Source organism: Perca fluviatilis, chromosome 21 (assembly GCF_010015445.1).
Source record: "Perca fluviatilis chromosome 21, GENO_Pfluv_1.0, whole genome shotgun sequence".
Classification (NCBI taxonomy): Eukaryota; Metazoa; Chordata; class Actinopteri; order Perciformes; family Percidae; genus Perca; species Perca fluviatilis.
The window spans coordinates 8,424,830-8,452,719 of record NC_053132.1 but is presented as its reverse complement, the minus strand read 5'-3'; the positions used below and the strand labels follow the sequence as shown (position 1 = coordinate 8,452,719).

At 42.0% G+C, this 27,890-nt stretch overlaps 1 protein-coding gene across 17 annotated transcripts in view; it reads right to left on the bottom strand.

Moving 5' to 3' along the window:
• Positions 1-301: 301 nt before the first annotated feature.
• Positions 302-27,890, bottom strand: part of tanc2b (tetratricopeptide repeat, ankyrin repeat and coiled-coil containing 2b) — a 156,271-nt gene continuing 128,682 nt past the window's right edge. For 12 of the 17 annotated variants that reach the window (XM_039788517.1, XM_039788516.1, XM_039788512.1 and 9 more), the window contains 22 exons: positions 27,820-27,858; positions 26,329-26,610; positions 25,983-26,107; positions 23,887-24,118; positions 22,426-22,595; positions 21,608-21,886; positions 19,773-19,940; positions 18,185-18,345; positions 15,806-15,914; positions 15,568-15,690; positions 15,129-15,365; positions 14,776-14,985; positions 13,578-13,671; positions 11,803-11,936; positions 11,396-11,519; positions 10,856-11,031; positions 9,667-9,799; positions 8,765-8,794; positions 7,409-7,500; positions 6,686-6,832; positions 5,512-5,612; positions 302-5,292 (listed from right to left, as the gene is read on the bottom strand). In XM_039788517.1, coding sequence (XP_039644451.1) covers positions 3,219-5,292; positions 5,512-5,612; positions 6,686-6,832; positions 7,409-7,500; positions 8,765-8,794; positions 9,667-9,799; positions 10,856-11,031; positions 11,396-11,519; positions 11,803-11,936; positions 13,578-13,671; positions 14,776-14,985; positions 15,129-15,365; positions 15,568-15,690; positions 15,806-15,914; positions 18,185-18,345; positions 19,773-19,940; positions 21,608-21,886; positions 22,426-22,595; positions 23,887-24,118; positions 25,983-26,107; positions 26,329-26,610; positions 27,820-27,858 — 5,240 coding nt within the window. In that variant the 3' untranslated portion in view covers positions 302-3,218. The remainder of the gene's footprint in view (positions 5,293-5,511; positions 5,613-6,685; positions 6,833-7,408; positions 7,501-8,764; positions 8,795-9,666; positions 9,800-10,855; positions 11,032-11,395; positions 11,520-11,802; positions 11,937-13,577; positions 13,672-14,775; positions 14,986-15,128; positions 15,366-15,567; positions 15,691-15,805; positions 15,915-18,184; positions 18,346-19,772; positions 19,941-21,607; positions 21,887-22,425; positions 22,596-23,886; positions 24,119-25,982; positions 26,108-26,328; positions 26,611-27,819; positions 27,859-27,890) is intronic. The other 5 variants (XM_039788514.1, XM_039788528.1, XM_039788511.1 and 2 more) reach the window with 4 other exon arrangements.

The following is a 27,890-nucleotide window of genomic DNA, read 5'->3' as shown; positions in this document are numbered from 1 at the left end:
TGAACTTCGAGTCTGGGCAGGAGGGGGCGGGGGAAACGACTCTCCAGTATTTTGAATTGGTAGTGCAGTAACTATTTTAACCGCTAGCTGCCAGTATTACATACAATATTACATATTGCACCTTTAATAGCTTTACGAATGCAGTATTTTTGGTAGTTGTAATGGATTATATTATATTGTATATTAGTATTAGTGTTACTCTGTCGACACACTGGCGTTTTGTTGACCAAAATCGTCCAAATTACATGCGTATGTTCTATTCAAATCTTCAGTAAAATAAATGACTGACATGCAGGGCGTGTTTCAGTTGGTAACCATTTATAAATATGTTCTTTTTTTCTCCAATACATAGGTTTAACTGTACAGATTACAATCAGTTATCATGAGATAAAAACACATTCTTTTTTATTGTTTTTAATTAAACTTTTTATCACAGCGATCTGAAAGCTCACATTTACAGACAAGAGAACTCTGCTCAGCAAGCAAATACATTAAAATAAAATAAAAGAACCTTTTGCTTTTTGTCTGGTGAGGTTGAAGGAAAATGATAAGGATAGTTCAGGGATAGCAGTCTCCTTATCTTGATCCGAACGTTATATCACACACCAGAGTCAGAACACTGCTATACATGTTTCTGTTTCTGCTTGAGCTCATTGAAAGAATAGAACATGCATCAGACTATTTACAGCAAACTAATATACATAGACAGCTTGAAACCATACACCCTCAAATATCCTCAACTTAGAAGTCTTCTTAAATTAAGTATAATACAGGTTATATACCTTCATTTCTGCAAAGATAAGTGGGGCATCTCTCTGGTAGCAGGTGAAACTGAGAATGTCTCTTTAGATATTCTTTATCAGAGAAACCAAAATAAAATGTTACAGACAAATGGTCTATAACTTTTCCCACATATACAAATAACTCCATATTCTCATTATTCCACTTTCTCGATCACCCACTCTAAATATGGAGTCATACTTTTTTTGTTTTGTTGCAGTGGATTCGACTTAATTTCAAGATGTGTGCAAGACCAGTGGATTAGACTGGCTAATTAAGAGATAGACAGATATTTTTTTTATGATGTGGAAATACTTAAATAAGGTTTGAAACAGACTTGCTTCACTTACAAACCCGAGCTGGACCGAGTGGAATATCTGAGTCAGTACATACAACTTGTGCTAGAAAGTCTTTACATCTTCACCAGTTTAAAAACATTGTTTGCTCTTCATATTGTCATTCATCACTGCTTTGTAAATCATATAATAATAATAGTGTCTATGATAGTCTGGTATCACTGGTCAGAGGTCTTCCTGATCACACAACCACTTTTTCTAAATGCAACAATCGTAACAACAAAGTAAGTAAAATACATAAAGTGCACCCTTAGTTAAGAACTTAACAGGCATTTTTAGTGCAGAAGTGACGGAATAAAAATGCATTGTGGGTAAAAAGAAACGACACAAACTAATGCAGGAGAAAGGGAAATGTCTGTAACAGTGGTCCTGTATGCATTTGCTTGCTTTTAATCGCTGAGCACTATCCATTGTAACCCATCACTAGCATATGTACTGTACTCTCTCTCTTAGGAACACACAGCGCAATTACCTACGGACGAGGGACAAAGACGAACTTTAATGTGCCACATGACAAAATCACCTACCACAGGTTTTATCTATTCATCATTTGATCCGCATCATTCATTGATTTGAAATTCCTGTAACCAAAGATTAAAACTAGAAACTTATTGCACTCAAGGCCAATTTAAAAAAGTTGTATGAATTCTGCAAAAACATCATATGAGCTTGTACAAAACGAAAGCAGCTGATGCTTTGCCTGTTTATATAAGCAGATGATTGGTATTCAAAGCGGCCCAATATGTCAAGAAAACTCTTGAGATCGCAGCCTTGACACTAAGGTATATAACGAGGTCTGTGATACAGTAATGATACTAAAAAGGAATATAGAAAAGTAATAATTTCTATCTGAACCTCAGAAATTAGGTAAAATGACTGGTTTAAAAAATGATGCAAAAATGGAGTAAGGACCATGGGCAATTGTTGGATTTTCATTCTACCAAAATGCAGCTTAGACTTTTACATACATGCACTTTGTGGTACTCTGGGTAAGATTTGAATCTCAATTTGTTGAGATACTATCTAATTGACAGGAAATTAATAGGCCAAACATGTTATTGTTCTAGCTTCTTAATGTTAGGTTTAGCTGCTTTTCTCTGTGTTTATGTCATTGTAAATGGAGTATTTTGGAATGTTGGTCGGACAAAACACGACATTTGAAGACGTCGTGTTAGATTATACTGTGCATATGTTACTATTTTCAGACATTTTACAGAAAAAAATAATAATAATCTGCAGATGAATCGATAAAGAAAATACTTGTTAGTTTCAGCCTTCAGATCATTGAGGACACATTGCAGCATAGAAAGCATTTTCTTTCATTAAACCATGACAAAATCTTTTTTTTATTTTGACACAATAGAGGTAATTATATCATTCAAAGTTGGTCAATGTCCCTCATTCCTTACCCTGGTCGGTTTTCCACATCCATATGACTAGCAGTGGGACACAAAGGCAGGGTTAACAGAATACAATTCAAACGCAAACTATGTTTTCTTCCTATGTACAATATATAACTTAATTATAAATATTGTCATTTTTCTCTAAGTACTGAGTTGTTGAGCCATTTGTATTTTCTGAGCAATGTACAGTATTGAACATATAATATTGTATTACATAGAATAGAGCCTACTAGCAACCTTGGTTAAGAGCACACTTTGAAAGAACAGAAGATGGATACAAGTCCACAAGTAGAGTCCGATGATTAGTACTTTCACTCCTACAGTCCCCACCTGTTGTGTTCACTTGTGGGAACTTTGTGCCACACAACATTCTGGAAGTGCACTAGTCTTTGATTTAGTATGAGATCAGAACTTAGGACCCTCCTGTTATCCCACCTGTGTGCAGAATATGATAATGAAATAATCACTTCCCACTGTTAGTTATGTTTTAAAGATAATGTCTAATATCCTTAGTGTGTGGTTTTCTCTCTGACGGTCTCTGATGAGTTCTTAAAGATGAGTTCATCCATGTCACATACACAAGGGTCAGCAGCATCTGCTGTTGAGCTAAATATTTTTCTCCTCTCACTCTCACTCCCACTAACATGCCCAGTCCAACCACCCAATCACAGACAGGCCATCACACATTTGACTCCACAAATGGTCTCTTTGGTTTGATGGGGGAGGTGGGGCCTTGGGTCCGGGAGTCACGCGAGAGCTGGCGGTACATGTTGTCCTGGTAGGCCTGTGCCACGGGCAGAGTCCTCGCCACCTTCACATCCGGGTAGGTGGGCACCTGGCTGACTCGCTCTAGGATGTCTCCACTGCCGCGGGAGCCGTTGGCCAGCTTGCTCAGCGAGGGGGGCTGGGTCTGGGTGTAGTAGTCCTCCTCCAACAAGTGTCCATTCTGGGCGTTGTTGGTCTTGTTGTAGTAGGCGATGTTGCCCAGTGAGGCGGGGGGACTGTAGGTGGAGCCTTGCTGGACCAGCTGGCCAGGCGAAGTGGGGCTGATGGCAGAGTCCATGGATGTCATTGCCCTGGACCGCGAGGGTTGATGCAGATACTGCTGAGTCCGAGCCGTCTTGTCTATGATGCCCATGAAGGGTGTGTTCCGAGAGCGGGTGGGCTCGCCCGGATACAGCCCACCGCCGCCCTGGGAGGGAGAGATGGGAGACATGTCATCACAAGTGCGCTCATATGTGGCTTGCAGGGGGATCTCCATCTGCTGAATGGAAGAGGAAGGCCTGAAACCGGGCGCTAAATTCGAGGTGGATCCAGTTGAAATGTTGTTGCTGGAGGGGGAGAATCGAAGGCCTACGCTCTGAGAATGGATGAGAGGCCTGGGTGTGGGCACATGCTGCTTCATCTCAGTAGTATTGGCACTGACGGGGCGTCTCACCATGTGGGGGATCTCAGGAGAGCCCAGCTGGCAGGGGGGCATGGCGTTGGCTCGCTCCAGTATGTGTTCAGACACTGGGTAGTAGGCGGCTGACTGGCTACGGCTTATCTGAGGTGTCTGGCTGTAACGGATGCCCCCCGGGCCCCCGCTGCTGGCGCGGTAGGCAGAGGAGGGGCGTTGGGGTAGATCATCCTTCAACAGGCCCGACTCCATAACCCCTCCTCGGCCGCCGTGCTGACAGAGGGCCCCAGAACTGAGGCTGGCCTGGACCTGGGGCATGGACCGTCCATCCAGGGAGGGCTGGTACACCAGCCGGCTCTCAACGTCCACTGAACCCCCCTGGTAGCGACCACCCATGGAGTGGCCCATTTGGCCACCGTAGATGCTGTTGCCCATCACATTGCTGGGCTGGTTTGTGCGGACTATTTGGGCTATAGAAGGCTGAAGACGAAGGCCTTGGGCTTGGTGGTGCTGGGAGGCCAGAGAGGGCTGAGAGCTCAGCTGGAATGAACGCTGGCTGCTCATCTTAGAGAGGGGAGATTTGGGTCGGCCGGGGAGTTGCTCTGTCTGGTACCGCACAGGTGACCCAGACTGGGACCTGTATAGACAAACGCTCTCTACTGGTGGACTGGCTCTGTATTGAGCAGCCCGACGTAAAGGGGAAGGCGGTGGGCTCTGGTGATCCATGCCCTGACCCCCACCACCCATAGAAGGCGGGCTGAAGCCGTAGGACGACTGGTGCACTGGGGAGGTATGAGGCGGGCTGTGTCGGTAGTGGTTCTGATGTGTCGGGGAGAGGGAGGGCGATGTGGGCTGGTATGACCCGCGGGTAGGAGAGGACATGGAGGAGGAGGTGGGGTGATATTCGTAGGGCTGGCCCATGGGCGAACCTCCAGCTAAGTAGATGTGATCTGGATGTGTGGGGGAGAGCGGTGGGCTCTGAATGATGGGAAGGCTGGAAGGATTGGTGTGAGACTCAGGTGGGGGCAGACCCACAGACATGGCCTCCAGCTCCTGCTCCAGGTAGTCCTCGTCCTCAAACAGGTCCTGGACGGGCTCCATGTCTTCCAGACGGGGCTCTGGGGGAGGAGGAAGAGGCATGGACAAGGACAGGGACAGGGACTCCTCGTCTTCTGGGGGAGGCGTAGGAGGAGGGGAGGGAGGAGGCTCCAGCTCCAGGTCCTGCTGCTGGTGCTCTTCCTGGTTGAGCTGGTGATATTCCTCCTCCACCCTCTGGAGCAGCCGCAGAATCTCTCGGTTGTTGGGGCACTGCTTTATGGCTTCATTTAGGTCCTCTAAGGCTTCAGGAAATTGTCTGAAAATAGGAAAAGTTTTGGGGGGAAAGTTATATTTGTCCAAAATCGCTAATAATTGACGAGACATCCAAAACTGTATGGAGGAGCATATTGGAGTCACAACACATGTACACAAATGTGAGAGAAGAACGTACAGTAGCTGCAGAGACAATTTTAAATGTGTATCACAGTATTTCACATATTTAATTGACTATGATGTATAGAGGAAAGGAGTGTACCTGCTGCTACGCTTGGCGCGTGCTCTGGCATAGTATGCCTCATAGGATTTTGGTTTCAGTTCAAGTGCCTTCGTAGCAAATTCCTCTGCCATCCCAAAGTCCTGGAGAACACCCAACACATATCAATAGTCAAGACATATGAAAATATAGCATTATTGTCAGTATGTTCAGATGTCTAATACTGCTTGGTTTACTTCTTTATTACGATAAATGTCTGAAAAGTGAATCTAAAATACACTCACCTAAAGGATTATTAGGAACACCTGTTAAATTTCACGTTAATGTAATTATCTAATCAACCAATCACATGGCATCTGCTTCAATGCATTTAGGGGTGTGGTCCAGGTCTAGACAATCTCCTGAACTCCAAACTGATTGTCAGAATGGGAAAGAAAGGTGATCTAAGCAACTTTGAGCGTGGCATGGTTGTGGGTGCCAGATGGGCTGATTTGAGTATTTCACAATCTGCTCAGTTACTGGGATTTTCACACAACCATTACTAGGGTTACAAAAAGTGGTCTGAAAAAGGAAAAACATCCAGTATGCTGCAGTCCTGGGGGGCGAAAATGCTTTGTTGATGCTAGAAGTCAGAGGAGAATGGGCCGAGTGATTCAAGCCAATAGAAGATCAACTTTGACTTAAATAACAACCGAGGTATGCAGCAAAGCATTTGTGAAGCCACAACACACGGATGGGTTACACCAGCAGAAGACCCCACCGGGTACCACTCATCTCCACTAAAAATTGGAAAATGAGGCTACAATTTGCACGAGCTCACCAAAATTGGACAGTTGAAGACTGGAAAAATGTTGCCTGGTCTGATGAGTCTCGATTTTTGTTGAGACATTCAGATGGTAGAGTCAGAATTTGGCATAAACAGAATGAGAACATGGATCCGTCATGCCTTGTTACCACTGGGCAGGCTAGTGGTGGTGGTGGTGTAATAGTGTGGGGGATCCCTATCGCCTTCAGAACGGCCTTAATTCTTTGTGTCATTGATTCAACAAGGTGCTGGAAGCATTCTTTAGAAATGTTGGCCCATATTGAGAGGATAGGCTCAAACATGGTATTAGTATTGGGTTCCTAATAATCCTTTAGGTGAGTGTAAGTCTGCTTCAGTAAATCCCTGAAACATTTTTCAGCAATCATTCGTGGTGGTCCTCTGCAGACTTACATTCATTTTCCTCCGACATCGGGACAGGTTGAGGAAGAGCGATACTTTGAGTTCCCTGAATGTCTTGAGGTCCTCGCTGAAGCCTTCGCGTGGAAACTTTTTGAGGGCATACTGATAACGCTGCGCTGCCTCCTTCACCTTCCCCTTCTGTTGGACAAACCGAAGGAAATCTGGTTATCCCTCCTTCACAGTGAAATAAAAAGCTAATCTGAAAACCTTCCCAATATGAACCAGAGCTAGACATTAAGATACATTTATCATAACATTTGTTAAAGGTCCCATATCATGCTTATTTTCAGGTTTATACTTGTATTTTTGGTTTCTACTAGAAAATGTTTACATGCTTTAAAAGGTGCACTATGAGTTCCTGCATGGTTTCAGCGCAATTTCATTTTTGTCTCAAAAGCGTAGGCATCTCGTAGGGTTGTTCAATAGAATGTATGACAATACAGATATACTAAAACCCCACATGAAGAGTCATGATTAACATATGTATATAATATAAAACTAAGAGCTTTTTTCTACCATGGCCACACAGTATGGCTCACAACAGAAAGAAATAGGATCGATACACAGTCGTTGCTGAAAAAGTAATATTAAATGTGAATGTGGTATGATATCAGTATATTTTTACATTTAACATTTAGAAGATATTTACACAGATTTATTTTTAATTCAATCAATAAAAATGTGAGCTCCAGAGTGCCTGGCCTGTTCTCTGACCTTGTAGTAGCTGTCCCCCTCCTCGATGAGTTTGCTGAGTAAGATGATCATGATGTCGGGTTTGGAGGTGGCCATGGCCCATGTGGCTGGACCTGGGTAACACAGGAAAAGAGCAGATGAAAACAAAAACACAGTGAGAAAGACACACAGCAATAAGCAGAAGAGGAGGAAGGAAGGAGCGACTGGGAGTCACACTACACGCAACATTTATAACAGGGATGAGGACAACAGCCAAAATGGGGAATGGAGGAGAAAAGACAGGCAATCCACTGCAGAGAAAAGATTACAAAAATCTGCTCTGACACCTCGAGAACACTGTGACCTCGCTATGGGACATCAGACCTTGGTCAAATACTATATGCCAATAATTATTATTATTTTTAACCTTGGTGAGAGTCGAGTTTGCCTAATTAGAGTGCAGAATGAGCACATTTTGAAACTGTTGATTAAAACTTATTTGTAGCAATTATCTGCAAATGTCTTGGCCCAGGCAATCCCAGAGAAGATGTAGAGCACAAAAAATAAATAAATAAAAAACTGCTGTCATGTCTTTCTATCAACACACATTTTCTGTCATTCTTCGTAATACTGACTGATTCAGGGATGTGATCAAAAACAGCAGGAGAGCAGGACAACTTGTGTTGTGTATTTAAAACAAAAAGGGGAAAAGAAAGACACTTAATCCCTGCAGACTGTTTGTCCCTTGACTAAAACTGACGTGTCTTTTCTGTATCTGCGCAACAGCAATCCTTGACACATGTACACACACCACAGAGATGAAAAGGAAGGGGATCTTGCAGAGGGAGACACAGGGCAGATACGATAAACATAAGAGGCAAGCAGGAGGGATATAACGGAGCTCTGCAGGCGTTAGCTGTCCTTTGAGCTGGTGGTGAGGGTAGGGATGCTGCTGCTGACTGGCCTAGCTGACATTGAGGAAACGTCTGGAAGATGAACGATGCACAGCACAGTGGTTTATCACCTCAGTCTGTGGTGGCGGTGGTACAGAGGAATTACAAATACATGCACTTCAGCTAAATCACTACCACGCAAGTGTTACTGAGGGCTTCCGTCATGCATCTGTGGGATGGAAGGTCAACACTTTGATACGACGTCACAGGCTGGAGGCAGGGCATGCTGTCATTAACCACTCGGGTGTTAGCATCTACCTCTAGGCAATCCCGACTGCATCACTGTCAGTGCTAATACCTTTGCGTGTTATTATTTGTCAGTTTGAGAAGGTTTTGGTAGCTAAGCTGGCCTGCCGACACTTAGGACGACACAGACAACACAGAGAGAGGAGATAGAGCTGTCAAAATGCCTGGTGGGGTGAGAAGTCGACAGCCTTGGCTTTACCTCGGGGCCGACTGGGCAGCGTCTGACATCCTGGGGCCGGAGAGAGAGGCGGAGGATGGGGGCAAGAGGAGGGGTATTGGGTGAGGGGGTGGAGAAGGAGGAGGTCATGAGCAAGGGAAGGAGTTTAAGTGTGAGGGCAGAGCGAGGAAGGGGAGGCCAGAATTGCCAGAGAAAACAGATAGAAACATTGTGAAGGTGAAAGAGAGAGAGAGAGGAGATGGCGGTGGAGGAGAAGGAGAAGTGAGAAAAGGAACACAAAAAAAGCAGCAGTGAGAAGCGGAAATAAGTGCCTCAGCAAAAACAAAATGGGGAAAAAAAAGAAAACCGAGAGATACCGAAAAGAAACATTACAAGCAACCTGTCACTGAGCAACCGCAGAGGACTAGAGAGAGGATGTGATTGAGAGAGAAACAGGGAGACAGCCGGACCGACAAACTGACAGAGAGAGAGAAAAAGCAAAACAACACAGCGGCAACAGTAGTACAATAAAAAGAAACGCACATCAGAGCCATAAATAGCTGAGGAAAAGCAGCACGATGCGGCAGTGGGGGGGGCGGATGACATCTAATAGCAGGAAGTGGTTTAAGCGTCATGGAGACACAAACCTGAATCCATGGCTTATAGCAGTAAAACGACAGTGCACTATAATGACCAGCAGGAAGTGTGTACTTAAAAGAAAGTGCGTTCTCATCTTTGGAGTCTCCCTTCATGGTCTTTCATGCAGCTCATGCTTGAACTCCAATTAATGACCTTTTCAACCAAAATACAATCTCAAATTGTATCTCATTTCACGGCAGGCAAATAACCTTTTAATATGGCGCTACGGGAGAAAAATGCAGCATTTAGAAGAGCTCCTTTGTGAGCTAAATGGTAGGCTCTTTAGTCTGTCAACCTGCTCTTACCTATCTTGGCTCCTTTCTTGAGCAGGGCGACCACCACCGACGTGTTTCTGCAGCCAACCGCCCTGTCGAGAGGACGCATCCCGCTGTAGTCTACATGCTCTATCATGGCCCCGTGGTCAACCAAGAACTGGACCTGAAGAGACGGAGCAATGCGGTGAGAAAAGCGGGGGAACATTTGAAAGAACAATCATATGTTGTCCATGTGCTGAGTCCAAAAACTATAACCGTGAATGATATCGCTCATCTGTTCCAGACTTAGAATATCTACATTACATACCTGCAAACTCAAAAGGTCTGAAAAAGGTGACACCACCACCACCACCACCACCATTTAAGTAGCACCATTTAAGTAGCACCTAAATCCGCGTTGCCATTCGGTCCGGTAGATAACGGTCGTTTGCCATTTACCCCCCCCCAAAAAAAATAAAAACTTTGGATCTACACGATTCACATGGATGACATTTTCCCATTCAAAACGGCAATTTTTGCCGAAAAGCGACTAGTTTGCAGGTATGACATTAGGAGAAGTGCAACATTTAAAATCCAGATTGTCTCTTTTTCATGTACAGACGGATTGAAACTGACTCCGGTGTGTATCACTGAAGAAATAGTCTTAGTCCCACCCATACAGTAGGTGTGTTTACAGACAGCTGAATAACTGCACACATCCGAGAAACATTGTACAAATGTACAAAAAATGTTACTATTTTTGTTGATGAATCAGAATTTATCATTTGGATATAAACCTCTTACAGAAGTAGTTTCCCGGAGCCCAAAGGGGCGTCTTTAGGTATATTTAATTTATTATCATAAATGTCTAAGAAGACTAGCAAGTTTTCACATTTGAGAAGCTGGAGAACGTTAACAAAATGCCTTGGATCAATAATCAACTTTCAAAATAGTTACCGATTGGTTCTCTGTTGATCGACTAGTCGATTGGCCAACTAATTGTTCCATTATTCATCAATTTCCATGTTTGTGTTAAGAATGAGAAGGTGCATTTCAAAGGGCTTATCCTTAGCACAGAGAAATGTTCCCCGTTCAGCAGGTGAATTTGTGTCAAACTCTGCACATAAATCCTTCTGCACAGTAAAGGTCAAACATCAAAGTGAAGCAACAATAAGCCAAAAGCCTTTCTGAGTGGGCGTGCGATACACAGCCCTTTTAATTCACGGATCTACACTCTTACCACTTCAGAGTCGCCGTAGAAGGCAGCCAGGTCGAGGGGCGTGCGTCCGTTCTTGTCTGCGTGGTCGGTGGCGGCTCCGCTCTCCACCAGGCAGCGGACGACAGGTAAATGGCCTTTCAGACAGGCCCAGCTCAGAGCGGTCAGCCCCTCCTTATCCATCTGAGACAGAGAGGCTCCTGGGAAAAGAAAAGGCAGCAGTGAAACACAGCCAGGCTGAATTCTTTTAATAACTACATGCTTATTTGGATGGATTTTTGAAATTAGCCACTGATTTAATATGACTGCAAATATTGTAAACATAATTTGAAAACTATATTTATGCTCATTCTTATTAGTGCAGTGGCTGTGATTTTTTTTTTCCTCCTATGAAGGACTACGGGATTTAGTAGTATGAGAAATTTGGTACACCAAATATTCTTGTATTCTTAGCTCATCCGTTAGAATTTTAATACATTTACCAGTTTCTATTTGTACTTTGGTTTTCTATTTGTTGTTTTAAATGTGCGCTAAACCCAGAATTCTACCTTTATAGCAACTTACCTTGAGTTAGTAAAAACTCAACAGTCCCCAGGTGTCCCTCTGAGGCGGCCATCATTAGAGGAGTACGACCCTGCTTGTCAGCCAAGTTGACATCTGCGCCATGTGTGAGGAGGAGGTCCACGATCTAAAAACACCCAAATACAGCAGCACCCAAGTCACTATGTAACAGCAACTGGCTTTTGTACTTGCTTCGTGCTTGTGAGTTGGAAAAATTGCAATATTTTTCATGCAATCAAATGGAAATAAAGCAAAAAAACAACAACATAAGTTTCTAGAGCATAACTGCCACATCTTTACTGCTTTTTGGTGTAAGCTACGGGAAGCAAAATGTATTCTTGGTGTGCACTTAAACGCAAAAGTCAATGCATTCAAATTCTTGAAAGGAAGGGGATCAGGTGGCCACTAACCTGCCAGTGTCCCTGTCGGACGGCGCTGAACAGCGGGACGATGCCTCGTCTGTTAGGCTGGGCAACAGCCGCCCCCTGCTCCAGTAACAGACGACAAACCTCCAGCTTCCCCCGACCAGAGGCTGCGGTCAGAGCTGGACGCACAAACACACAATGATCAGAGATGAGATGGGGAGAAGTTGGGTAAATGTGGTCATCACTTTTTAAGTTTATTTGGTGAACTGATTTACACATCTAGCAGTTATGAAGCAACATTATCATTTATTTGGCATCATGTTGCTGTCCACCTAGTGAATGACGAAAGTCAAATTTTTCAGCTCTGTTTTTTGTCTCTACCAACTCCTGAAGAAAATATCTGGCTTTATAGCTGCTAAATGCTCCACTAGGTCCACGAGCTAGTTGCTAACTGTGTCTGAGCAGGCAGTGTACAGTGTGTTTTAAGAGATTTTCAGCCTTCTGCAGCCAGAAATGACGCTATGAGAGCGTTGTGAATACAGAACAGTAATGCTGTAGCATGGACAAGCTGAAGCTCATTATAAAGTTCTGTAAAGCCAATGGGAGCTGCCGATTCGGGTGATAATTCCCTGTAGAATCATACATTGATGCATGTTATTATACAATGTCAATTATAGCTGATACAAATCTATGCCCTATGGGAAAACACAGCATTGGGATTAATTTTAAAGTCTTGCTTTAAAGAGAAGTAGAGCAGAGAAGAGAAGAAAGGAAAAGAGCAGAGAGCCCTTTTTGTGAAAGCAAGGACCTTTGAAAAGACATCTTCTCAAATGTAATGATTATAATTGGAATAATTTAAGCAGAGTGGTAGCAGCCCCAGAGGGAATGGCCCTGGTTTCAACTATAGCCCTACCAATACTGGAGTTTTGAGATCGATACTGATGTCAATATTTGGGAGTTTAAAATAAATCGATTCAACGATATATTAGCCAATTTAAAAAAAAAAAATCATACACACATAACATGAACAAACAAACGTGTTACGGATTCCTTTTTTCAAAAGAAATTGGCAACAAGACACATACTAAGCGGGACATTATATGGTTGAAAAATAAACTTTTCAGTGCTTTCTGGTGGACAATGTAACAGTGACAATCTCCCTGCATTTGCACATTGATATACACAGTTCAATGAGTATATCTGTGCATACATACTCTCCCTTTGGCTGTGAAAGAATAATGTATTTTCAGTTGACCTTTCCAGCAACACTGGGATTAAAACTCATCTTCCAGAACAACTGTTATCCTTCTGATCTTTTATAAACAATGAAACTACGGCTGAGTGAGTACAAGTCACTCAGCTGTATAGTAGAATAGGGCTCGCAATGAGGTTTCATTGCTTTAGCATACAATGATACATTGCATTTCTCAACACCCTGCCACAGGGCAATTGGACTAGTAATTTCTAAGCACCCTGGAGCACACTCATCCCCCCCCCCCACTCCTCAGTGTGAGCCCAGCCCAGTCTGTGCTCCAATGACACCACTGCACTGCCATCAGCATCTGACGCAGCAGCAGCAGCAGGCAGACACACAAGAACAATCTCTCATATCCGCACTGCAGCGCTCTGCCTCGCAGTGCCACACAGAAAAACCCTCCCATAAAACACTCCTTAGATCCTTTCAAAAAAAAACATTGAATTGTACTGTTTATTTTTCACATTCTGTCCACAGATTTCACAACTACATGAACCATCAAGCATTCACAGTCATCTGTCTGGGTTTCATTGGTGTAATGTCTGTCTAAAGTAGGTATTCCCACCTGTCTCCCCCCACAGGGAGTCAAAGTTATTGATTTGAGCCCGCTCCACCTCCTCTTCATCTTTCTCTGGCAGGTCCAGCAGGTAGGACACAATCTGATGGGGGACAGGATTCGAGATGACACGGATAAATGTCCAAGTTTACTTTAAAAAGACTCAGATAAACATGTTAGAAACAAAAAATAAATCATAAAAGTAAAACCACTTGTTATAATGAATCTACTTTCCTTTTATATGTAATCTAATAAGGCTGAATTTTAGATGGCTGACAGTCACCATTAGCAACTACATCGACCACCAGACCTCGGTCAATCAGCTGCTGGAGCAAAAGTTTCATTGCTTTAGTCTTTTTAGAGCCAAAGTAGGATAATTTAAGTTATATATGGTTCCCCTCTCGTTTCATTTTCCCTCTCTACATCTCTCTATTCCCCTAACTTCTTTTCCCTTCCATCATATTCTAGCTCGTTCCCCTTTCTCAAATTAAAATTTAGTGGTTTGCGAAGAGCTTTGTTGCATTTTCAAAGTGCTTTCTCTCTCAATTTGTTTGACTATTTCTATGTCTCTTTTGGCACTTTTAACATTTAGTCACAAGTGTGTATTGAAAGATAAATTGCAGTAAAACATTCGACAATAATTCAATATGCAGTGTACAGTATCACTAAGAAAAGTAACCCCACACTTCTCTGCAATGAGCTGAACATTTTAATGTTATATAGTGTAAAAACAGTTGAAGGAGATGCAGAGATGAGTCTCCTCTCTGTTGCCTTCAGCTCACACACACTAATCATCATCAACATTTCAGTGCTGTCTGATTCTCCTAGCATCCCCTTTTTCTTCCTGCGAACACGGCATTTTTGCGGCTTGCTCTGGTTAAAAAAACGGCTGACATACTGCAATGTAAGCTTAAATGAGAAATTATAAGTTATGACTTAATTCATTACTGAACAACCTTGGAGTGATTGTGGTGCACAGAATGTCTTAATAATAATAATAATAATATAGTTTTTAATGTTTTTTTTCCCCTCTGCAGCTTCACAACTGAGCAAAATCTACCTCTACAAATGTAGAACTTTAAAAAAGAAGAACTCTGAAAAAGTAAAATTGTCACTATTAGTATTAGGAATTAAAGACACCGGAGAGCATGATAACTAAAACAATTACACTGCCTACACCCCCATCAGCCCCCTCCCCCTGCTGTACCTCTGTGTATCCCATACTGGCTGCAGCGATGAGGGCCTGCTGCACTGCGTGGTTCTTGGTGAAGGCCTGTTGGCTTTGTGGCGACTGCTGCTGCTGCTGTTGTTGCCACATGCCCCAGTCACACTGGATGAGGAACTTCACCACCTCCATGTGGCCCCTCAGGGCTGCGTGAACCAGAGCGCACTGGCTGTTCTTATCCAGGTGGTCCACCTGTTGACGTTACGTGGAGTTGATCAGGAAAACAAATTCCAAGGAAGATCACAAAAGGGGCTACAATTTATCTCCCGTGATCAGGACATGGAAGTGATCTGTTACAAAATACATTACAGAGAAAAGTCACACCCTTCACACACCTTCGCTCTCCTGCGGCAAAGCGCAGTCACAATGGCCATGTGGCCCCCAGCGGCGGCGTAGCCCAACGGCGTGAGGCCGCTTTCAGACTGAGCGTCGACAGAGGCGCCGTACTCAAGCAGCAGAGCCACCATGTCCATGTAGCCCAGGTGGGAGTGGACACACAGGACGGGGGCGTTGTTCAGCACCTCCGTACGGTAGTTCACATTGGCACCGCCAAGCATAAGCAGCCGGCTCACCTGGACAGAAAAAAAAATAATATATTTTTAAATGAGGAACTACAAAATTGACACAGTTGGTATGGATTTCAATTTTCAAATTATCTCTATCCAGAAAGAGGACGTTTTCTGTGAAGCATATTTCGAGAACTTGATTTGGTACCCAGAAAATGTTGAAATATTCTTAAAGTATGACTCCTCTCTACTATGTTAGTGCCTGTACCTTGATGTTGGGAGTGTAGAGGTTTCGGAGTGAAGAAAGTGCAGCTGAAAGGCCCTCGGTGCTGTAGGATACCCACATGCCTTGCAAGATGGATGAGGAAACCCCGACTTTCTTGCTGAGACCCTTGAAGAGAGAGATAGAGTGTAAATATTCATTACTTTGGAGCCAGACCACAGCTGTGCGGGAGCGTGTGTGTGTGTGTGTGTATAGATGTGTGAGGAGACAAATAATTGTATACCTTGAAGATATGTGCTTTGAGGATGTGATGGCCCAGCTCAATAGTCTGCTGTCTGTTCAGCTTGTTCTCCTGCCGAGAGAACCAGAAGGCCAGCAGGGTGTGACCGCTCCTGCAGAGAGGACGAACACAGAATCCTCAATACTTGAGACTGACTCATCAGCTCATTACATTGTGTTATCACCTGCGCAGTTGGTGCTATCGGTTTTCATTATAATACAGGAAATAAAATGTTCCGACACTTCCTCTGCTAGATAAACATAATGTCCCTGCGACTAAATGACTAATAAGCCATGGCCGTAAAAGTACATTTTAGCATATTACACAAGATACAGCAACAAGTGGCAGTCAGAAGAATCATTTATAGTCACATCTTTTGGTGAAACGGTGACAAATAGTAACTTTTGAATTGGGTAAGGTACCCCGTAATTTAATTCCTTATATTATAATATATTTCATAATAAATGCTAAAATGTTCTTTTTCATAAATTCCTTTTTTTTAATTTGAGTCACTTTAATTCTACTTCTTGGAAAACAGCTGAGATTTAGTGATTACATCTTTGTGTAGTAGATTTACAACCAATGATTCAACCCCAGATTTTTGAACAACCTCCTCTTATTATAAAACCTGCAGCAAGCAGGGATTTGGGGTGCAAAAACTTTCCTTTTTCTAAAACATGATGTCCTTTTTTATCGTCTCACCCCGACATCCTGTTTCCAGCTGGGAAAATTAAAATTCCTTAAGCAAGACATTAAAGAATTGCGGTTTCCTTAAAGGGCAACTATTATAATATAGTATTTTCAGGATAAAACTTGCATTTTGTGTTTGTACTAGAACATGTTTACATGCTTTAATGTAGAAAAAAAAAAAACTTTATTTTTCTCATACTGCCCATGGCTGCTGCACGTATTCACCCTCTGTATGAGACGCTCTGTAGGAGCGCCTGTCTCTTTCCTCCCAAAAAGCCCAGTCTGCTCTGATTGGCCAGAGTGTTTCCTGGAATCTCTGGTACGCTCCAGTTTTGTTTCACTAGCTAGTAGTGGTGTGCGATACTGCAATATTTGGTATCGATCCAATACCAAGTAAATACAGGGCCAATATTGCTATGACAGGAGCGGCACTCGAAAGCAGCGGCACTTACACAGACACCGCAGCAATGCATGCTGGAGAGAAAATGAAACTAAAGTATCGATCTTATTACACTGGTATTGATAAATATCAATACCAACGTTGGTATCGATATTATCGATATTTGGATTGATCCGCCCACTACTACTAGCTAGTTGAAGCTGGAGCTACTGCAACGGAGTATATAGCAGGACTTTGTACCGTGAAAAATCACCAATAAAGGCTTCTAAACCAAATACAACACAACCGGACATGTCCCCTGTACTTAATAGCTAGCAGTATGCTAACGTTAGATTGTAGTGCAACGAAGCAGCACTTTCTACTGTCAAAAATTGCAGATAATGCAACCCGGAATTGGGAAGAATTGACAACATTGGCAGCCCAGATGACATTGTTTACCGTTAGCTATGCAGCTACTATAGTTAGCAGGCTATCAAACTCCTTAATATATCTAATAGTTAACGAAGGTCCTGTACGGTAATAAGGTCTTTATTTATTTATGTATCGTTATACAGCTGGTCTGGAACCATACTCAATCCATACAACCCCCCCCCCTCCATACAAGTGCCCTGGTTTATGAGTAATAATATCTACATGCTACAGTCTTCTTTTTGTCTTTTCTTTTCTATTTTTTGGATTAATGTCGTTAAAATGCCTTATGATGTGATTTCTGCTGCAACCTAATTTCCCCACGGGGACAATAAATAAACAAACAAACAGTGGACACTAACAGAATATAGCAGCACTTTCTACCGTCAAAAATTGCAGATAAAGGCTTTTAAACCAAATACTACATAAACAGAAAACATTTGAGGAGTAATGTGACTCGGAATTGGGGATAATTTAACAACACTGGCAGCCAAAATGCCATATTTGACTGTCTTTAGCATGTAGTTACGTGCAACAATGCTAACACTGCAGTGGCTTTAAAAAAACACTCCAGTCCTGCCTACCTGGAGCAGATAACCAATCATAGAAGGCCGGCTTAGAGTTCCGTAACACTTAGCCGAGAGTAGAAAAAACAGTTGGAAACCTGAACGTTTTAGCTCACAGGGATTTCTCTAAAATACGTTTACCTCATTATTTGACCACGTTTAAAAGGAAAATCCAACATTATAACATTGTAGATATGACAGAAAACATGGAAAAGCATAATATGTCCACTTTAAGACCATAGCAGAGCATAAACCTTCTTTCTAAACATTCAGTATGATCACAGATCCAATCCACGGATGTCTCCTGCCCGTCCTTACCTGGGATCGCAGAGGAACTTTGTCTTTTCTCCTTCTTCTCTCCAGATCAGCCACTCCCTGAAGGACGGGTGAACAAACATCCTGGTACCGTCCCTCCTCTTCACCAGGAAGACTGACAGGTTGTCTACACGTTGTTGGAAATCCTCCCAGTCCAGCGTGCCCTGCAGCCAAAGACATTGTTTTGATTATTTAGACATTTACAAACACAACATTAATCCAAAACACTGTGCACATTAACCTTCTCACATATTTAATAATACATGTCAGTTTTGCTCAGTGCACAAAAGAAATCCTCTACGTTTCTTCTTGATAGCAAGCTGAACACCACTATTGCATCTTTCAATCTGCCAGCAAAAAATAAATGCATTTATTTATTCTTTTCATTCGAATAAAAAACAAAACAAGATGGTCTTTTCTTCATATTGTTAACGTCTGCAAAAACTAGGATAAAATCAATATTGCTAAATCCTGATTGGTGCACAGAAGCTCGTGACACCACCCTTTTTCAAAGCTAAACAGCCCACTTCAGAGACGACAAAACAAATACAGAAATGTAACACACAACAACTAAAACTATTCTAAGTTTGGCAGGAAATTCACGTGAGTTCATGTAAGAAAAACATCAGTCATAGTAAGGTGCTGTTTTCAGGGCCTTTTACTATACTATGTTAAATAAACATTTGATAACATGCTATGAAATTTTTATTGACTTACTGCCTCATTTATTTGAGCAGGACAGAGTAAAACCACAGGTTAGCGAGAGATGATATCACAAGGAAACTAAAATATTCTCAACCTTTTTGTTGCTCTTTTTTGTGATTAACAATTTTTTAAAACAACATACAAAACATAAAATTCGCAACATGACCACCCCCCCCCCCTTCGTCATGACCACCCACCTAGACAAAAATCAAGAGAAGATGACACAGTAACTACAATATAGACAATAAACCATAAACCAAATAAACATATGTATAAATGACAACACCATAAACCCATCATACACGTCTCTCCCCAGCACAAAGCTTCTCAGGAGCCCTCCAGAAAGTTCAGGTACTTTCCCCATTTTGTAGTATAAACATCCAATCTGGCAAACCATTTATAGGACTTTTTCCCCCCCCCAAACATCACCACCCTAGCCATCTCGCAAGCCCACTCCTGGATTGACGGCACCCCTTCATTCCTCCATAAAATAATCTGTCTGGCTATCATTAAACTAGTCTGGACCTATCTTTTTATGTGCTTATCCATCCCGTTTAGGATTGACCCATCTCCCAGAACAAATAATCTTGGGCTGAATGGAACCTGGGTCCTTGCAATCCGACATAGGTTATCATGTATCCCGGTCCAAAATTCCTGGCCCTTGGAGTCCAATAAAAGTGATGCATAGTCTTGAACTGAATGAGGCGCGCCCTCACATAGCACGACGTAGTTTAAAATGTTGCTCTTTAAATGTTGTACTTTGGTAGAAGGTTGACTTTAATACTGGATCATCGAGGCCATTTTATAAAACATCAATTCCATTCAAGGCCTTGAGATATTAAAAAGGTCTCAAGGTCTGAGGTCTTGTATATTTTAGGATTATTACCTGCAGAGAACCGGCGTTGATGGCCTGATATATCTGCTCATCGGTCAGCGGATGAAGAGAGGCCACGGCCACATTGAGCAGAGGAAGCGCCCGCTCGAACGAGGACTGCGTGGGGAAGCGCATGTTGCACTGCAGCAGGTACACCTCTGCCAGGTTGACGGGAACCACCTGAGGAAGAGAAGAGCGAATATGAATCATAATGCTGATTTCATTTTGGAGCAGCTCTACAGAAAATGAATAATGCATCGTGTTTGTACAGCGCGTCCTCAAGTTCTTCTTCCTCAGAGAGGAAAATGTAAATGCATCAGATGTCATTTTTTTATGGAGTCTGGAAGCACTTCTGAATACACAAAAATAAATTAACCTGAGGTTGTGTGATGAAATATTTCATTGTAAAATGCACACTAAAACAATTCAGCTGCATTATTTATGAAAAAGGAGTTGGGTTCTGACTGTCAAAAAGAAGATTTTATTAAACTACTTTTACACAACGCATGTCAGAGTGCAGGTAAATAAAAAATGGCTTTCGAGCGTTGCCTTTGCAAATCATGAGCACCAAGTTATTTAGTAGCCTGACACTGTGGGCCTCCTCCAAATCACCCACCTCATCTCTTCCCCGTTGCTATGGAGTTAGGCTGTGTGCTAGAAATTGAGACTTGTTTTTTTAAGCCTGTATATTGATATTTTAGCGTATTATTTTTGCCATCAGGAGATCCTGTTTGCAGTGTACCCATTAGATGTACAGATAACCATCACTGGTTTACTTTTATACTGAAAACAATTTCACAAGTTCTGCAGTTACAAGGAGCATCTTTTTTTCTGTGATTTCTAAGCGGATTTAGGGACATTTATTCTTGATGGACATAATAGATATAATGCTTCTCTGGAAAATGTAAGTCACACTGACCATGACGATTCTGCATTGATGCAGTGAGAGGCCTACTGATTGTATGCTATAATCGATTTTGTCTTGTTGATTTTCCGGTCGCTGCTTTTTTTTGTTTTTGCCTTTTGTCTGTTGTCTGCTGTAGTAAGACTCCACTACATTCAGGGAGTGTCTTTTTTAGGGGCAGATACAATAAAAAGGGGATCATATATATTATCTGACTGCTTGAATTTGTTAATGCATGTATGAGTGTAGCAGTTCATAATAATATTGAGGTGGTGACGCATCGTGATATCGAATCGATTCGTTGACAGGATAATCCTGATCTAATCGAACCGTGAGACCAGTGAAGATTCACACCCCTATAAATTAGGGGGCCAAACCATAACAACTAACTTCCAGTTAGTGTTTTAAGAATACCAGCATGCACCTGTCCCTTTTAATCTCACACAGTATATTTGCCTCACTTCTTTCCCTCCACATCCCCCTTTCAACTCTCCCATGCGTCCGCAGTGAAAACCTCTGGTTTAGATCCATCAGTCTAAGCCAGGGACCCCTTAACTGAAAGAGAGACAGAGCACGGACCCCCTTCTACATATATTGTACAAAAGTTGCATATTAAACTGGGGCTACAATAAAGTGTAGGGCGGCCTAAAGCCTTTATACATACCTTTTTAGTGAATAGAATACCAAGCTATTAAAATAATAATTGTTGGCATGATTTTATAATAACATGTGGCACAGTGAATTCTTAGGATTAACTGTATCTGTGGATGGCTACCTAAGTGACCACCTATATAGGCCAATTTCTATTTGCTAATATGTTGGATTCATGATAAGACGTTTTAATTTTTGAAAAATCTTTCAAATCTTTTTTTCCCGGACCCCCTGCTGAAGCTCTCTGGTCTAAGCTAAACCTGTAAAAAACAGTCACAAACTGACTCTGCACCTTATAGCTGGAGCTTTTGAGGACAAGGTAGCCCTTCTCGATGAGGTCAAAGGTGAGCTTGAGGTACAGATAGGAGCCCTGGCTCAGGGCCTTGAGGTGGCCGCTGAGCTTGCCGAAGGTGGTGTTGTCCATCTTGCCGTTGAGCGAGATGTTGTTCTGGATCTCCGGGCTGCTGTGGATGCGGTGCAGGATGTAGCCCTGCAGGTCCTGGTCTATGGCGTCATTCTCCTCCAGGCTGTCCAGAGAGATGCGGTGGAACGGCAGCGCGTTGGTGATCTCCTGAACAGTCAGAATCAGGAACTTCGTTATATTGGTGTGGAGACATCTTTATAAATTGCCTACATACTAACTTATTTAGGATAAAATGATTCACATACAGGTCAGAAATGAAGTACACAATGGTATGAATAAATAGTCTACATCTATTTCTTCCTCATGAATGAAAGGTAAAGGGAGAGGAGACAAAGACAGCAGAACACTGTTTTTCATATCCTTTGCATAATAGAGTGAAAATGAAAAGGTCAGAGACAAAAAGGGGACGAGTTGCATTCAAAACAAATTCAATATAATCAGTTAGTGGCCTCCAGTTGTTTCAAAAATAACCCGCTGATAATTAATTAATTTAAAAGCGTCGTAGCTGGCAGTGGTAACAATAATAGAATAATACAATAAAAAGCTAGCTGCTGTTTAAGTCAACCCATGCTGAATTTTAAATAAAGCCTCTTGAATTACATTACGGCAGAAGAGCAGATACAAACAGTGGGATTTACAATCTGTATACTTAAAGATAAACTGCTAAGCGCCCGTCTGTCCTCTACCTGTAACGTGGTTCTGACTGTGACCACCAGTTTGAGCCAGGGAGGGAACTTGTTGATGGTTTTGGTGAGGAAGGACACGATGGTGTCTCCGTAGTCTGGCTTGTGAAACTCTGCCTCATTCAGACCGTCTATGAGGATGATGAGGTCCTCCTCAGAGTTGATCTTCCTCTCTGAAAAAGAACGAGAGCATGAAACCAAGACACTATTTAGCACATTTTCTGTTCCATCAGCCCTCTTAACAAAAGTCTCTAAAAGAATTAGAATGTCCAGGTGCTATAATTCGTTCAAGTGCAATACTGTTAGGAGTGCAATAGAGGGTCTGTGCAATATGTGACCATTTATTGTTGGCAACTGACTAGTAGCAATATGTTTATTTTTTTATATTTATTAAATGTGATCTTGTATTTATGTATTACCTGCTACCATTGCACCAGCTATATTTATTGATTGACAGTTTTCTATTTATTATTACTTTTAATCTGATAGTAGATTACTATTCACTGTTTGTAATGTATGCAGCATCATTGTGCCCAAAATCCCCCCCTAATAAACAAAAGAAAAATCTAATTGACTTGATGTTTCCAGAGCTTTCAGCCACATTTCATGGTCTTTCTCAGGAGTAGCTTATCTTCTCTTTGATAAAAGCTTTACATTTCGGGGAGAGCCACAAAGTCATATTTCACTTCATAATTTTGTTTTACCTGTGAAGCTGTGTGTGGTTTGGTTAGGAGCTTTAAGAAACATTCAGTTCCAGTGTTGAGATTAAAAACCTTATATTGAGCAGATTGTGCACTAGATCCCTCTAATATCACGCTCCAAGGATTTTGAGTCAAAAAATGAATTGAATACTGAGGCTTGAAGAGGCATGAATTACAAATCGCCAAAAGCACTGTGTATGAATCATAGTCTATGATTTGAATGTTACGCAAAATACTTATTACACATTCCAGTTTATTATGAAGAACGTGAAGACAAACAGAGCCAACAGAGCAAATAAATGAAGGTTATACCAGCTGAACAAGAGGGAGAATGACTCATACAGAGCTTTAGATTACTGCAGTTTTTGAATTCTTTAGTTAAATGATTAAAAACGATTAAATACAAGGCTTACTTACTAAATAGTTTTGCATGATTTCAAACCCCAGAAGAGATAATGTCAGCTTTTCCCTTTAAGCCCCAAATAGCGCACATTGCGGTTGAAAAGTCAGCTGATGGAATAAAGTCTACGCTGCATATCCATCGCTTTAAAGTGCTCCTGTTTATTTTATTTATGTATTTATTTATTTTTTTTCTACATTACATCTATTCTGTGGCTGCTCTAATCCCTGTGTTTTGGGATAAAACCACCATGAATACATTTAGATTTGGGAAATTGAAATCACTTTTAAGTACGATGAATTTGAACAGATGCAACAAGTAACTGAACAGAGTTAACACTATTTTCGACTACAAGTGTATCACCTTTGTAAAGTGCATCCAGGGGTTCTAGGACCCCCCTCCTGAAGGAGGCCAGGGGGTCCTGGACGCAGGAGCGCAGACTCAGGATGCTCTGTAGGTGTGGCTCCCTCAGCATTTGCTCCCTGTAGGCGACGAGGTGCGGCGAGCGGCACAGCAGAGCCGCCACGTTGTGCACAAACTCCGGCACCAAGCAGGTGTAGGCGTTATCTGCCTGGCAGTAGTGGTACGCCACCACCTGGGGGCGACAGAGAGTTGGGAGAAGATTGCAGCCAGGTCAAATATAAAGGTAAACACTTACAGTAAATCTAAACATGAGCAACCTTTGGGTATTGCAAAAACTGAAGATCAGTGTCAGGGAGCATGACACACTTTTAGAAATAACACTGGTTTCTGGGCTCAGTCAGAGCCTAGCGTCTACTACAGCTACAACTCATTTGGGATTGAGTCAACTTCACAGTGGCTGATTGCAGTATAATGAAACATAATACTCCTTGTTTTGCTGTATGGTTTTAGCTATTAATAATTCATTGCTTCCGGCTGCCTAGAGAGATGGATTCGGAGTTAGCTCATGCATGCTCATGTGTTCGATGACTGTGGCACAAAGGAGTCAAGCGTTAAACTGTCAGATTTCACAGTCATGTACTGGGAACATGTTCATGATTAAATGAATGAATGAATGAATGAATGTATGAATAAAAAGTCTTTGCATGGACATGTAGTGGCGTTAGTGGATAGTTGAGGGCAGGTGAATTTTCTCGGAGGTTAGTCAACAAAACAATAGAAGCAGCTGTGACCAAGCGCTCCCGGAGACAGAGATCACAAAGAGTTTGAATTTTCAGAGGCGGTGGCAGCGATCAGAGGGGCAGTGAAGAAAAAGGGATTAATAAAAAGATTAATCAAAATGAAATGCTAATTTTTTGGTCACAATGGGATAAAGGGCTTTAAAACAAAAGGGGTGAAAAAGGGAGTAAGCTTAATTATTAATGCACAGAGTTAACAAGATCTAATAGCTTGGCTGGGAAATGGCTTTCTGCAGGTATAAATATTTCATAAGGCTCCCTGGCAAAGTTGTTTTTTCTTTTTTAAACACATCTGCATAATGCATCAGGCTGGGACTGGGGATGCAGATGGCTAAGCAGCAGGGGAGGGGGACTGAGGTGCAACAGCAGACAGGAAGAGGAGCCAGAAAAAGAGCCGGATTCACACATCATACAGGTTTACATTGCAGGCAGGTTCAAACAAGTGAATTACTCAAGTAACAGTGTTTTAAAAGAAGAAGCATACAACTTCTACAACTTCTCTTTTAAAATGTTTTCTTTTTTTCCCACAAAGGGTCCACCTGTTTTGAAGTCTACCACCTCAAGAGCAAACCCTGTGAGTCGATGATAGCTTGCAGGTGGCATGAAAGAGTCGCGTCCGTGCTTGCGTTTTGGAAAGGCATTCAAAAGAGTGAATCATTGGCTTACTACCACCTCTGTTATCACTGATTGAAAAATTAAGATTAAGGAGCTTTTTAAATTATCATTACAGATTGAGACCTGAAAATGTTACGCTGAACCACAAACAATATGAAATGTACTATTATACTACATATGACCATTTTAGTGATCCGGCAACATTTCCTCTTAATAATCATGTATGCAGTTTTAATCTTTGATGAAGAAAAGATGAAAGAAAGAATTGACACAACAGTTGTATGCAAATGAGACCCCTGACATAATATGTGGTCATTAAACATACATTTTCTTTTCATTTCATACAGCTGTGGAAGGAAAGGTGGAAATGGAGGTGTAGGGAGGTAGAAATGTTCATAAGTGGCTCAGGCTTGTGCACTCATCTTTGTGTAATTTAGGGCCATCAATTGAAAGCTTGAAATTGCAAATTAAAATTACTACAAGCACACATGTTTCTGGAGCAAATGGCAGAAAAAATAGATAATCTGCATTTGTAAAAGAGGCCAATGGGAGGAGAAATCAAGAATTATTCAAGTATGAAGATCCACCAACATTCTTTTGGTAGTATTAGGTGCGTTTTGTCTGTAAATCAAGAGACTAAAATGTAAATCTTTGTGTGTACATGGTCACAGGTGTATCTGGTACCTGAGATGCCAGCCTCCTCATGGCTTCTTCCTGACGTCTCCTCATCTCAGGGGTCCCGGGACAGCTGCCTCCTCCCAGGGTGCCATGCGTGGGCTGGGGCTGAGTGAGAGGGAGCCCCTCTCCATCTGGACACAAGACAACAACACAGTCAGGGACAGCTCTAACACGTGACACATTCATGCCATCTCACTCTCAAAACAAACGAATAAGTGAGACTGTCCAACATTTTATAAAAATACTTCAATTCTACGGTGGAGTTCAAGAAAGAATTTTCCATCTTCACTGATAATTATAAAAGGAAGCAAGGCGTCTTGGAAATCATATGTAGAAATAAGTTGATGCCTACGTTTCGGTGAGGCCTGAGGGCTGTCGGAGGCAATCTGTCTCATGCGAGTGCCGTGGCAGCTGAGCGCCACCAGACGAGAGATGATTGCTGTCTTGCCAAAGCCGATGTTGCCTACTACCGCCACGCCGCGGTTGGTGCTGGCGTTGGGGCTGTTGAGGTGGGCATCGATCTCCTGGAAGAGCCACTCGCGGCCCGTAAAGACAGAGTCCATGGTGATGCTCGGCACCTCAAACAGCAGAGGTTTGAGGGCGATGTCTTGAGGCCGATAGGGTGCAAAACGCACTGGCGGATCAAGAAAATGAAGAATAAAAGTTATAAGCCACGATAATGTACTAAAATTTATGTTTTACAATGAAGAGTCTCCCCCTTTCCTACAGTAATGCGTCTAGAGACTGAAATAGTTACTGTGTGTAAAAAGCCCCTATACTAACACATTGGTGCATAGATACTGTATAGGATTAATATATATTAATAAATATGTATGCAAACACACTTATATATGCATAAACATGTAACAAGTATTACAAGTATATCTCATACATAAAAAAACATTTGTTGAATCCTTGTTTGATTGTATTGAATCCTCCACTGATTTAATCTTTTACACATCGGCTTACAACAAAATAAGTGTGTTTATGTATTTTAAGCTTACAAATATAAAGGATAAACAATTACATTCATGTACTTTAACTTTAAAGATTGACATCACTGAAAAAAGTCAATAACCTAGACTAAATATATACTGATGGGTCAATAATTCATATGTGCTCCAGGGTCTACCCTTTAATCCTTTGAACATATATGGACTGGCTGGGTGTAAAATGTGCTTGACAGCTTAAATTTTGGAAATAAAAAGTATTGACTATGATAAGCTAAAAATGAAGTAGGATTAATATACAGTAGTTTATGTAATGGTGAGAGCAAGAAGTTTTATCTTAAGAACTCAATGGGAAACTAATTTTATAATCCAGATGTGTTTGCTTTGAGCTCATTTTGTTACAAAAGAAAATTTGCAAAAAGTTGAGAGTGGCTTCTTTAACAGCCACTGCCAACTTTTGATTTTACTCACTAGAGGGAGTTCTTGCAGAGGTTGGGCATCTTTTCAGCAGAACATATGGACCATTAAAGACTAAAGATGGTAAAATGAATCTGGTACGGACTTCTGAAGCGGTGTGATACATTCAATGTAACATTTAGTGTGCTGCTTCTGGGTGCCGTCTCCTGGGTCCCATCTTTTAAGACTGATTTGGGCTTTGAGAATAAAAGCACGCTCCCTCCTATCCGGTGTGTCATTTATTCAAATGTTTAATCAGCATCTGGTAATTACGCCTAATTGAGAATGTGAGTTGTATGTGAATAATCCAAATGCTTTGCTGGCAAGGGTGTGTGTGCCACTTTATAAAGCACTTGTAAAGCACTAGCCAGCAAGCTTGGCAACTGTGAGCCAAAAGTGCCTGCCTGATGCAACAAATGAAAATTAAAGTAACTTACGTGACTGCGATTGCCAGGCATGGGTGTTATTAGCGGAAGCTGAGACGAACAGCAAGCAAAAGACAGAGAGA